Source organism: Haliotis rubra, unplaced genomic scaffold (assembly GCF_003918875.1).
Source record: "Haliotis rubra isolate DU_JTF1 unplaced genomic scaffold, ASM391887v1 Scf670, whole genome shotgun sequence".
Taxonomy (NCBI): Eukaryota; Metazoa; Mollusca; class Gastropoda; order Lepetellida; family Haliotidae; genus Haliotis; species Haliotis rubra.
Genome location: NW_025767380.1, coordinates 283,927 through 298,082, shown reverse-complemented (window position 1 = coordinate 298,082; position 14,156 = coordinate 283,927). Strand labels below are relative to the sequence as shown.

The window sequence follows — 14,156 nt, the reverse complement described above, 5'->3', positions numbered from 1 at the left end:
CAGTTAAAGCATACCAAAAATACATGTATGTATGAACACATTTATGCACAAGTGAGGTGATGATATTCTAACCAAAAGGTACCTCATATCATTCATATTTACCTGTCATCGGCTGGTACCAAGTCAAGTACCTGCAGCATTGTTGAGTCGACTGACCCAGGCACACCTGTCAGTGCCACATTGTCCTGGCCTAAAATGTCAATGACAGCATCGGTCACTGGGCTGATTGGTGTTGGTGCTGGTCCACCTCCTGCATTAAAATTTAATCACAATCATTAATTTGATTTCTTTTATTTAAAATAACTTCATATATATATGTTCATTGGAATAGGGAATAGGACAATCACTATTCCATTCAGGATCACATTTTTTAAATATTACCCTTCATACAAGTAATACAACAACAAAAACACAGGGACGATTGTTACTGATTATTGATCCATCAGTAATAACTTATTTGTTAAGACAGTTGACAGAAGACTGATAGATATCATTTAATACTCGTGACTCATATACAGGATATATTAACTGAAGAAAAGTACTTGCCTGTTCCTCTAGTCAATCTGCTGAACTCAGAATACTTCTGTTTTGATTGACTCTTTATGTTCTTCCACTTTTTCTCTACCTCTTCTTTAGATCTGGGATGCAGACCAGCGGAGTTGATGGTTGCTGTAATAACCTGTTGAGTTGAATGAAAACTGTCAACCTTTATTATGATATACATATGTTACTATCTGCTTATGAATTACTATGTCATGACCATAACTTGTTAGAAATCAACTATATGTATTATGATTGTGGACAAATAAGAGGCAGAGCATTTGGGAGAAAGGATATTTTTATAAAATAGGATTTCCTTTTTTTCATCAAAAGTAGGATTTCCTATTTTTTTAATTTTCATATTTAGTCATATATTTATAAACTAGGATTTCCTTAAAAATTATACAGTAGGATTTCCTATGTTTTTAATTTTTCCATTGTTAGTAAACAAAACAGGAAATTTTACAAATATTCCTGACACTACATGCTGTAGCCTCATAAAACTATTTATTTGTATGAGGTCATGTTCGCTTAAAAAAACTTTTTCGTTCATACATGTTCCTTACCTTTGTCGTGTGACCTCGGCTAATCATCACCTACACTCACTACATTTTTCCAGTGTTTGATGCATTTTGGGCTGTTTCATAGGCGTACCAATGTAATTCAGAAAAGAGAACAGAAAATCGTACTTATTCAAAACAAATAAAAACTATGTGTGGCACGTAGTCTAAGACATTTCTGTATTCTTGACTACACCTTGACAGTCGGACCCAATGTTTACATTACCTGCCACGCCTCTTGCCGCTTCGCCGACGTCACGCCCGGACCAAACTTCCCTTCCAACACTCTGGCGTTTGTTTTCACGAGTTCTGTCAAAAGCAGGACCTCGTCTTTAGTCCAATTAGGTTTTCTCTTTTTATCTCAGACTCCGACATATTTTTCACAATGTATTACCGCGGTATCTCAATGTGTCGTCTGCCGTATATAGCAAAGGGAGATCCCAACGAAAGCCATTTTCACACCTTTATATAAAGAGTTCCGCCGGAAGTCTAAAAGCTAACTCGGATTCTTTACCTAGTGATCACGCGGGTATGCACTACGAAAAAAATGGCTTAGTTTGTCTCATTTTATCACCTTAATGCCGAGCGTCAGGCTGGGAAACTCTCTCTCTCTCTCTCTCTCTCTCTCTCTCTCTCTCTCTCTCTCTCTCTCTCTCTCTCTCTCTCTCTCTCTCTCTCTCTCTCTCTCTCTCTCTCTCTCTCTCTCTCTCTCTCTCTCTCTCTCTCACACACACACACACACACACACACACACACACACTTCAATTAATAAAATTGAAGTTGGTGTCAACCATTATTGGCATGAGTATAGAATCATTTATCGTCTCGGACAGATGCTCTATCCGGTGGACCAGGGAGTCTGCATGTGAGCGATTCAGTTTTCAAGATTCAGTCATGCAATCCTCAAGAAGTCACTTAAGCATCAATAACGGAGCACAATGTCCATGTCCGAGCCAAAATGCAAAAACATCCCTGACCGTTCACCTCACTGACGGTATCAGACGTTGAATTTGACGTTGAGGTATTGCGTTCCATTCATGATAGGCTTGTTCCAATACATCAAGCCTTTGTACTCGAGCATCTCTCTGGCATGCCCTGCGTCCCATAATATCCCAGATATGCTCTACGGGGCTGAGATCTGGACTCCTGGTAGGTCAATGTGGAGTTGCTACTGCCTCTTTACGTAGGAAATCACCAACGGCTCGTGCATGACGTGGCCTAACTTTGTCGTCAACGAAGACTGGCCTTCTGTTTAGAGGATGGCCATCAAAATGTGGTACAACAACCCTGTCTAAGAAGCCAATGTACCGTGGTCCATTCAGGTGTTTTTTCTGATCGTCACAAGGACAAGTTTACGTGAGAGTCAGCCCTACAACATCAATGAACACCCGCCAAACGGTACTTGCTCTTAGATATTCCGTTGTGGATTTGCAGTGTTTCTGAGGCGCCAAACACCAGCTCGACCATTAGTCATGAACTAAAGAAATCGTCTTTCGTCCTACCAGTGGACCTTTCTCCGTGACCTCAAATTCCAGTAGCGTCGATCATGAACCCAAGCTAGTCGTGCTCTTTTAAGCTCTTGGGATAACTATGGACATCTGATAGGTCGTCTGACTCTATGTTGATGGATGATGACACACGTCTCCTTCAATAGCCCTCAGTGACATACCACTAAGAACTTGCCATCTTGAGCAATTGTCAGTGTAGGAATTGAGTTTCCAAGATATCGAGCTGTACGAACAGTTTACTGAAACTTGATATTTGCTTCATGGCGGGTACACGTATTGCATCTTTTATCATAGGCCAAAATAATCAGACATTATGATAATTAGATATAAATGGCTATTGGGAGGTTAAAAAGCATAGGTGTTGCGATACGAATTTTGAAAGGAGGGGCTCCGCTAACGCCAAAAATTCTTCAATGTGATCTTAAGTCATTTTCAAAAGAGGGGTGGTTCGAAACCCCTGACAAACCCCCCACCCCACTCCACCCCACACCCCTGGATCCGCCACTGGGTTGTGTATCAAGTGGAGGAATGAACTCCACACAATGCTGGTCTTCTTGAAACTTGAGATGTAATGTGAGATTAGAGGCAAGAGTTAGCTCCCCTTATATACCTCAGCCTGCAGAAGGTTCTCCAACACCGAGGGTCAGAATATAGTGGAAAGTCCCATATGGTTGTAGTACCTTCCAGAACTCTGTCTAAATATAGCACCAGTCTAAATAGAGCACACTGCTGCCCCCTCACTGATTTACCACGTACAATGTATTACACTAGGAAAATTGTTATGCAAGAGTTGTATACTCCGCAGGGAGTTGAGATTGATAATACGAAGTGCCGTTGAGATTGACATCCAATGATCGAGGGAGAAACAAAGCGCCTGTGAGCAGACCAGCTGGAACTCGGCGCTATATAAATAGAATATAAATATAATAAATAAATTTATCTTACCTTCATGTGAAATACTTTCATTTCATTGGTCAATGGCGCTGTAACAGGTTTCCGTGTCACCCCTCCCAGGAGGGTGACAACTGGAAACAATATTACCCGCTGCCAAGGTAACCGCCAAACGCTCCGCCGTGAAGCTGTATCGCAAGCAATCGTATGACGCCATAATATGACGCATGCAGTGCCCGGAGTTCGAAAACTGTTGGATTAGCTGTTTTGAGTTCACTATGTACATATATATTTTACCGATTTTACTATTTTATACATTGCATCGTTTGCACACTCAACTTAAACATAATTAACTTTTTTTTTTTATAGCAGTTTTATGCTTGTCAGGATATGTTTCACTGATTTAAAAATCCAGTCGAGAGGCAGACGCCATTTCAGTGTCATCCCTCGCCTCCCGGCTCGGGTGACACTGCTACAAAGAGGAGGGCATCAGACCGTATTAACCTCGAGAGAAGCATACAACAATGGAGATGACACGAAGTCATATTTTTTCTCACAAAATTTGAGACAGCTGAGCAAAGTGTTTTGCTGTAAATATTCCATGAAATACACAACGTGACCTGTGAGATATGACATTTCAAAACTGACCAAACTTGAGCAACAAGAAGACAAAATTATCAATATCCCCGCAATGGTAAAATACTCTTAATGAATATGTCAACTAGTTATGGAAAATATTGTCATCACGTACACACAAGTCCAGATCTGTAAGACAATATTAACATTGTTCTTCACATTGATCTAACGAAAACATTCAGATGTGAACTATTCATATAGTAACCTATTCATACAAGAATGTTTGTATCAACAACAGACTGCCTGAGTGCTTCCACAGTTTGAGACACCTCAGTAATGTTGATACCAGAAATAGAGTGGTACTGTTGATTTATGTCTTTAGGTTCTTGAATACCCACAAAGTGGAAGGGGGCTAATGAAAGGCTTTTAAGTTATGCCCTGGAAAGGAGCACAATCAGCAATTTCAGTCAAAGTAAAATTTGTTACCATGGAAACGTAAAATATATCATATTCAGAAATCCAAAACTACCAAAAGGCACCAGTTCACCACCAGACCGATCCGGGTGCCACATTTGGTGAAGAAACATTCAACAGAAAAAAGAGCACCAACACCAATTTCTGTCGAAGTCAAACTTGTTACCATGGAAACGCAAACCATATCAAATTCAGAAATCCAAAACTACCAAAAGGCACCAGACCAATCTATGTGCAAAGTTTGATGAAGTAATATTGAACGGTTTTATGTTCAACTCCGGAACGACGCGCGGACGGAGTCCATTTCAAAACACGCACACCCACCCAAACGGTGAAAAGACAAATAATTATTTGCTATCAGCGCACAAGTTGTCAGTGTTCGACAGCTAGCGTGTTCTTGTGGATAGGGGGCGGTGGGGTAGCCTAGTGATTAAAACTCTCGTTCGTCACGTCAAAGTCCCGGTTCGATTCACCACATGGGTACAGTGTGTGAAGCCCATTTCTGGTGTCCCCGCCGTGATATTGCTGGAATATTGCTAAAGATCGGCGTAAAACCATACTCACTCACTCACATGTGGATAGGGTAGGGAAGATTCACCAGAGGCTCTGTACACCCAGGTATAGATTGTGACACTCCACTGTTTAGTTGGAATCAGTAGATTCACCAGAAGGTCTGTACAACCAGGTATAGATTGTGACACTCTACTGTTTAGTTGGAATCAGTAGATTCACCAGAAGGTCTGTACACCCAGGTATATATTGTGACACCCTACTGTTTAGTTGGAATCAGTAGATTCACCAGAGGGTCTGTACACCCAGGTATATATTGTGACACCCTACTGTTTAGTTGGAATCAGTAGATTCACCAGAAGGTCTGTACACCCAGGTATATATTGTGACACCCTACTGTTTAGTTGGAATCAGTAGATTCACCAGAGGTCTGTACACCCAGGTATATATTGTGACACCCTACTGTTTACTTGGAATCAGTAAATTCACCAGATGCTCTGTACACCAAGGTATAGATTGTGACACTCCACTGTTTAGTTGGAATCAGTAGATTCACCAGAAGGTCTGTACACCCAGGTATAGATTGTGACACTCCACTGTTTAGTTGGAATCAGTAGATTCACCAGAAGGTCTGTACACCCAGGTATATATTGTGACACCCTACTGTTTAGTTGGAATCAGTAGATTCACCAGAAGGTCTGTACACCCAGGTATATATTGTGACACCCTACTGTTTAGTTGGAATCAGTAGATTCACCAGAGGTCTGTACACCCAGGTATATATTGTGACACCCTACTGTTTAGTTGGAATCAGTAGATTCTCCAGAGGTCTGTACACCCAGGTATATATTGTGACACCCCACTGTTTAGTTGGAATCAGTAAATTCTCCAGAGGTCTGTACACCCAGGTATATATTGTGACACCCCACTGTTTACTTGGAATCAGTAGATTCTCCAGAAGGTCTGTACACCCAGGTATATATTGTGACACCCTACTGTTTAGTTGGAATCAGTAAATTCTCCAGAAGCTCTGTACACCCAGGTATATATTGCGACACCCTACTGTTTAGTTGGAATCAGTAGATTCTCCAGAAGGTCTGTACACCCAGGTATATATTGTGACACCCTACTGTTTAGTTGGAATCAGTAAATTCTCCAGAAGGTCTGTACACCCAGGTATATATTGTGACACCCTACTGTTTACTTGGAATCAGTAAATTCACCAGAGGTCTGTACACCCAGGTATATATTGTGACACCCCACTGTTTAGTTGGAATCAGTAAATTCTCCAGAAGGTCTGTACACCCAAGTATGTATTGTGACACCCTACTGTTTAGTTGGAATCAGTACATTCACCAGAAGGTCTGTACACCCAGGTATATATTGTGACACCCCACTGTTTAGTTGGAATCAGTAAATTCACCAGATGCTCTGTACACCCAGGTATATATTGTGACACCCTACTGTTTAGTTGGAATCAGTAAATTCTCCAGAAGGTCTGTACACCCAGGTATATATTGTGACACCCTACTGTTTAGTTGGAATCAGTAGATTCTCCAGAAGCTCTGTACACCCAGGTATATATTGTGACACCCTACTGTTTAGTTGGAATCAGTAGATTCTCCAGAAGGTCTGTACACCCAGGTATATATTGTGACACCCCACTGTTTAGTTGGAATCAGTAAATTCTCCAGAAGGTCTGTACACCCAGGTATATATTGTGACACCCTACTGTTTAGTTGGAATCAGTAAATTCTCCAGAAGGTCTGTACACCCAGGTATATATTGTGACACCCTACTGTTTAGTTGGAATCAGTAGATTCACCAGAAGGTCTGTACACCCAGGTATATATTGTGACACCCTACTGTTTAGTTGGAATCAGTAGATTCTCCAGAAGGTCTGTACACCCAAGTATGTATTGTGACACCCTACTGTTTAGTTGGAATCAGTAGATTCACCAGAAGGTCTGTACACCCAGGTATATATTGTGACACCCTACTGTTTAGTTGGAATCAGTAGATTCTCCAGAAGGTCTGTACACCCAGGTATATATTGTGACACCCTACTGTTTAGTTGGAATCAGTAGATTCACCAGAAGGTCTGTACACCCAGGTATATATTGTGACACCCTACTGTTTAGTTGGAATCAGTAGATTCACCAGAAGGTCTGTACACCCAAGTATGTATTGTGACACCCCACTGTTTAGTTGGAATCAGTAGATTCTCCAGAGCTCTGTACACCCAAGTATATATTGTGACACCCTACTGTTTAGTTGGAATGAATAGATTCTCCAGAAGGTCTGTACACCCAAGTATGTATTGTGACACCCTACTGTTTAGTTGGAATGAATAGATTCACCAGAAGGTCTGTACACCCAGGTATATATTGTGACACCCTACTGTTTAGTTGGAATCAGTAGATTCTCCAGAAGCTCTGTACACCCAAGTATATATTGTGACACCCTACTGTTTAGTTGGAATCAGTAGATTCTCCAGAAGGTCTGTACACCCAGGTATATATTGTGACACCCTACTGTTTAGTTGGAATCAGTAAATTCTCCAGAAGGTCTGTACACCCAGGTATATATTGTGACACCCTACTGTTTAGTTGGAATCAGTAGATTCTCCAGAAGGTCTGTACACCCAGGTATATATTGTGACACCCTACTGTTTAGTTGGAATCAGTAGATTCTCCAGAAGGTCTGTACACCCAGGTATATATTGTGACACCCTACTGTTTAGTTGGAATCAGTAAATTCTCCAGAAGGTCTGTACACCTAAGTATATATTGTGACACCCCACTGTTTAGTTGGAATCAGTAAATTCTCCAGAAGGTCTGTACACCCAGGTATATATTGTGACACCCTACTGTTTAGTTGGAATCAGTAGATTCACCAGAAGGTCTGTACACCCAGGTATATATTGTGACACCCCACTGTTTAGTTGGAATCAGTAGATTCTCCAGAAGGTCTGTACACCCAGGTATATATTGTGACACCCTACTGTTTAGTTGGAATCAGTAGATTCACCAGAAGGTCTGTACACCCAGGTATATATTGTGACACCCTACTGTTTAGTTGGAATCAGTAAATTCTCCAGAAGGTCTGTACACCCAGGTATATATTGTGACACCCCTACTGTTTAGTTGGAATCAGTACATTCACCAGAAGGTCTGTACACCCAAGTATATATTGTGACACCCTACTGTTTAGTTGGAATCAGTAGATTCACCAGAAGGTCTGTACACCCAAGTATGTATTGTGACACCCCACTGTTTAGTTGGAATCAGTAGATTCTCCAGAAGCTCTGTACACCCAAGTATATATTGTGACACCCTACTGTTTAGTTGGAATGAATAGATTCTCCAGAAGGTCTGTACACCCAAGTATGTATTGTGACACCCTACTGTTTAGTTGGAATGAATAGATTCACCAGAAGGTCTGTACACCCAGGTATATATTGTGACACCCTACTGTTTAGTTGGAATCAGTAGATTCTCCAGAAGCTCTGTACACCCAAGTATATATTGTGACACCCTACTGTTTAGTTGGAATCAGTAGATTCTCCAGAGGTCTGTACACCCAAGTATATATTGTGACACCCTACTGTTTAGTTGGAATCAGAAGATTCTCCAGAAGCTCTGTACACCCAGGTATATATTGTGACACCCTACTGTTTAGTTGGAATCAGTAGATTCTCCAGAAGGTCTGTACATCCAGGTATATATTGTGACACCCTACTGTTTAGTTGGAATCAGTAGATTCTCCAGAAGGTCTGTACACCCAGGTATATATTGTGACACCCTACTGTTTAGTTGGAATCAGTAAATTCTCCAGAAGGTCTGTACACCCAGGTATATATTGTGACACCCTACTGTTTAGTTGGAATCAGTAGATTCTCCAGAAGGTCTGTACACCCAGGTATATATTGTGACACCCTACTGTTTAGTTGGAATCAGTAGATTCTCCAGAAGGTCTGTACATCCAGGTATATATTGTGACACCCTACTGTTTAGTTGGAATCAGTAAATTCTCCAGAAGGTCTGTACACCCAGGTATATATTGTGACACCCTACTGTTTAGTTGGAATCAGTACATTCACCAGAAGGTCTGTACACCCAGGTATATATTGTGACACCCCACTGTTTAGTTGGAATCAATAGATTCTCCAGAAGGTCTGTACACCCAGGTATATATTGTGACACCCTACTGTTTAGTTGGAATCAGTAAATTCTCCAGAAGGTCTGTACACCCAGGTATATATTGTGACACCCTACTGTTTAGTTGGAATCAGTAGATTCTCCAGAGGTCTGTACACCCAGGTATATATTGTGACACCCTATCTTTTACTTGGAATCAGTAAATTCTCCAGAAGGTCTGTACACCCAGGTATATATTGTGACACCCTACTGTTTAGTTGGAATCAGTAAATTCTCCAGAAGGTCTGTACACCCAGGTATATATTGTGACACCCTACTGTTTAGTTGGAATCAGTAGATTCACCAGAGGCTCGGTACAAACGTTTTAAGACCATGAGATGTACCTGGATCGGTTTCACCAGACGTTAACACTGTTTATCACGGGATGATGCTGAAACTATCTGATGCCTGTAAAGAACATTTCGGTACAATCGTTTAATGAAAAGCTGCGTGGATTCTCCTTCTCCAGTTGATCAATATCTGTTTCCCAACAAATACCTGAAATGCTGAAATAAAATCTTATTTCCGTCATCTTGCAGAGGTCGTTTCTTCTGAGGTCGTTATCATGTAGTTAAAGTGTTTCAATAACCTGGCTTTTCTGCAGTGATATCTGCTATACTGCTATATTATATATGGGGCGCGGTGGGCGAGCTGGGCGAGCTGGCTAAGGTATATGAATACATGAATACATGCAAACACCACCAGTTGCGGGTACAGCAACGTGAAGTGAACTTGGACAAAGTACTGTGATTATGTGTCCCAGTCCACCCAGCTGTGAATGGTTTACCTCGTTAGGATGAGAAGGCCACAATAACTCGGTGCGCCTAGTGGCTGCAAGAGTTGTATACTCCCAGGGGAGTTGAGATTGATAACACGATGTGCCGTTGAGACTGACATCCAATGATCGAGGCGAAAAATACCAGCGCCTTGAGCAAGGACTAGTTGCCTTGATATGTGCGCTATATAAATATCCTATAATAATACTCGTCATCCCTGCCGTCCAAGCCTGTATCCAGTGGTTAACGGCGCAAAGTTCTCAAGTGCCCATCCTACAAGTTAATCTTATGGACTAGATCACCTCAATGGTTCAACGAATTCATGACTATTGGTCTCTCTGGCATAAATCGGTGACGTCAACTGTTAAAACAACGTACGCCCATTCACAATTAACAAATAACTTTGGAAGTTCGTTTTAAGTCTGACATTTATTGCCAGACTATGTTATGGCATTTTAAAATATTATGTTTCATTTCTATAGGGCAATTAAGACTTGCCTAATGGTGCTAGACTTAAGTTGGACTCCTTTTTAATATGCTAGCCACAAAAAGAAACTGTCCATTCTTAATTTCAAAATATAACAACGAAATCGTTTCGTGTAAACTGTAATAGATTGACACTGCGGTCATATGAAGAAAGTAGAGGAGCACTCTTAATATCCATGTTATTAACGTTACGAGTCCAAATGCGGGGTAGGGGTCGAGTAACAATGTCACAATCTGATTCTCAATAACCTGTAGGACCAACGTGAACGGCGATAACGTCAGTGCATCCAGGGAATGGAGGGCGTGTGAAATAGCTTGTGTTCTCTTAACTCTGCTGCCAAATCACGAACCTTATCTGATGGATTGTGTACACAGTGTAGACGTCGCTCCACTTCATCCCACTAAAGGAGATCCGGTGAATATGGAGGTCGAGGCAGATATTGTGCTGTTGAAGAAAACCCTCTGTAGCCCACACCTGTCACATTGTGCTGAACAACTAAACGGGTTCTCTGACGTGCACTTATTCCACCCTAAAGCGTCACTGAACTATCGGGGCGGTCGGGGTAGTCCAGTGGTTAAGGCGTTCGCTCGTCACGCTGAAGATCCGGGTTCGATTCCCTCAGATGGGCACAATGAGTGAAGCTCATTTCTGGTGTCCCCCGCCGTGATATTGCTGGAATATTGCTAAAAGGGGCGTAAAACTAAACTCACTCACGGAACTATCCCAAAATGATTCTTCTCCAGGACACGTCACCACTAGGCAACCCCACCACACCACATACATATATCCTCAATGCAGTTCAATAACTGTGTTTACATCTGTGTTAGTGTACACATGTAGTTCCAATATATATTTTGATTTCCAATATGCACAGTTTCTTGTTATCGAACCCGGGTTAGAATGAACCTTCAATAACCCATGCTTGTCATAAGAGCCGACTAACGGGATAGGGTGGTCAGGCTCGCTGACTTGGTTGACACATGTCATCGGTTCCCAATATTGCGCAGATCGATGCTCAAGCCGTTATCACTGGATTGCGTGGTCCAGACTCGATTATTTACAGACCGCCGCCATATAACTGGAATATTGCTGAGTGCAGCGTACAACTAAACTCACTCACTCTTTTTATGGCTAGTAGATTGTATGTAGAGTCTGGGAGACAAACTACTTTTCTTCATGGTGTCAGTATTCAGGACTTAATGTTGCACATTTCAAAATGGTACATATGATTACAAAGTTATTTAGTTCAAGACAATAAAAAGGATTCTAAAATACTATCTTCAGTCTGGGCGCATCTCAACTTAAGACATTCTTCACTCAATAAATAAGCGAAATTCACAGAAATGAAGAACATATAGCCTTTCCTCATATTTCCTAAGCATGGGATTGTTTCTACTTCAGGTGAAGAAAAGTTTTTAACACAAACTTTATTAGTCATTGTTTATACATAAAGTAGACAACATTACAACTTTCTGTCCGTAACAACAGTGGAGTCCCAACCATAAGGTTATGATGATACAACTTTTATTATTATACGATATTTATATAGCGCACATATCCAGGCAACTAGTGCTTGCTCAAGGCGCTGGTATTTTTCCCCCTCGATCATTGGATGTCAGTCTCAACGGCACATCGTGTTATCAATCTCAACTCCCTGGGGAGCATACAACTCTTGCAGCCACTAGGCGCTCATCCTAACGAGGTACCCATTTACAGCTGGGTGGACTGGGACACATAGTCACAGTACTTTGTCCAAGTTCACTTCACGTTGCTGTACCCACAACTTGGTGTTTGCACGTATTCATGTGGCCGCCATCTGGACATTTACCAACGGATTCGTGGGTTCTGTTAAGTGCACAGGGATGTGTACTGTACACTAGGGGTTGTGACAACACTGAGAGAGTCTGCACACAAAGTTGACTCCAAGGTTTTTACACCCGGTCACAGGTTGGCTCGATCCCCCGACACCTCAACCTCGCTGGATCACTAGCCTGGCACCTTAGCCAGCCCGCCCACCGCGCCCACTATATATCATTGTATCCAGTTTAAGATGCCATGATGTTAAAAGAAGACACAAACACACACTACAGAATGAAGAATTTTAATCAATTTTAATAAATATTCCTTCTGCCATTACAACAATAAAACCACACATTAAATAATCTTCAACATCTTTGGTGTACTGACTTATTTTTACGGCAAATGCATAACTGGTATTTATGCATAAAATACATGTACTGACCCCTTATTAGTTCAAGACACTTAACCATACAGCAGGTAGTTCTAGTTTTTTACCAGCACAAATCACACCCAAAATTCTGTGAGCTTTGAAATTGACCATTTTACCTTCCAAAGATTACTCTGGGATTTGGTGAGATACGATAACATGCGTCAACCAAGTCAGTGAACTTAAGCTGGTCATCTAAAACATAAAGATTGTCAGTTTATACTTCTGACAATATGCTTTGTTTTAAGTTATCAAAAAGAATAATCAAATATTCCCATTTTCCCCAAAATTATTTTACTCAGGTTTCAAGGAACTTCCCTGAAAGGTTCAAAAGTCAGCCCTGAAAGATACAATGGGAAATCTCTAAAGCAAAACAGCACAGAAGTTAAATCTCCATCCATGTTTTACACTGAATTGGACTGGGGACAACATGTCACCTTTCAGGTATGAAAGCAGTATTAAAATAACTTTAAATGAGTAATTTACATAAATTTACAATTTATATCTATATACAACTGACAAGAACTGACTTTTCCTTACTTTCTTTCAGTTGCAATAAATAATAAAATTGAAAAGACAGATTATGCTCATTAAACAATCTTGGTTATAAACTTTTCTTTAGGGCAGACCAATTTTATTTCTTGTTTTACGGATTTTTGTCCTCAGAAATCCTGAAGGCAGGAGGGGAAGAAGAAAAAATATATATCACAAATCAAAGCAAAAACCCAAATGAGTTTCCATGTTTACTAGGGGTGTCGCGATACGCGAATGTATCGATGCATCGATACATTTTTACTGACTGATACGATACGCGATACATGCTTGGGTGTATCGATTCCTATTTTAAAACTTTATCGATTCAAATTTTTATGCTATATCCATCTCCTTCAAAGTCTTGATGGTAAAATTATACGAGACCGCTCCGATAAATAGATGTAGCTAGCTATACTTAAAAAATAGGTTGGAAACTAACAGCTTTTGTGATTGGCTAGACTATTTTGATGGACCAATCAGCGAGCGCGTACGTTGCCGGTAAGGTAATGCTATGAAAAGGCGCGAAAATTATGTATCGCGATACGTATCGTATCGTGACCTAAAATCGTGATACGTATCGTATCGTGAGATTGGTGTATCGTGACACCCCTAATGTTTACTCTTTTCGTTTGTTTATATCAGTTAAAAATAAGTTGAGTGAATTTAGGTTTCGCACTGATTTCAATGAAATATGACATTTCACTTATGTCATATTAACATTTGGATTTTATTTTTGAGCGGGGAAAATTCATTTCTATTTTCTTTCATATTCTTGAAGAAATATGACAGGCAGATAGGCAAAACAAGAAATATAATTGGTCTGACCTTAAGATAAATATCATGTACACTAACTACAATATTAGTAGTATTTTGA

The 14,156-nt window shown here is 40.7% G+C and overlaps 1 protein-coding gene across 1 annotated transcript; it reads right to left on the bottom strand.

The window, feature by feature from the left end:
- Positions 1-98: 98 nt before the first annotated feature.
- Positions 99-2,567, bottom strand: LOC124257737 (myb-related transcription factor, partner of profilin-like). The gene is made up of 4 exons (XM_046691870.1): positions 2,493-2,567; positions 1,327-1,452; positions 546-679; positions 99-252 (listed from the first exon to the last, which is right to left on the bottom strand). Exons 1-4 carry the CDS (start codon positions 2,565-2,567, stop codon positions 99-101), a joined length of 489 nt encoding a protein of 162 aa, XP_046547826.1.
- Positions 2,568-14,156: the final 11,589 nt, after the last annotated feature.

Bases quoted from the DNA above. Each gene is read 5' to 3' on its own strand.
- LOC124257737 (XM_046691870.1), bottom strand. From the start codon at position 2,567: ATGGTCGAGCTGGTGTTTGGCGCCTCAGAAACACTGCAAATCCACAAC. The intron at 1,453-2,492 runs GCGGGTGTTCAT...TGAGATAAAAAG, and splicing joins CTAAGAGCAAGTACCGTTTG to AGAAAACCTAATTGGACTAA. The intron at 680-1,326 runs GTAATGTAAACA...TCAACTCAACAG, and splicing joins AGCGGCAAGAGGCGTGGCAG to GTTATTACAGCAACCATCAA.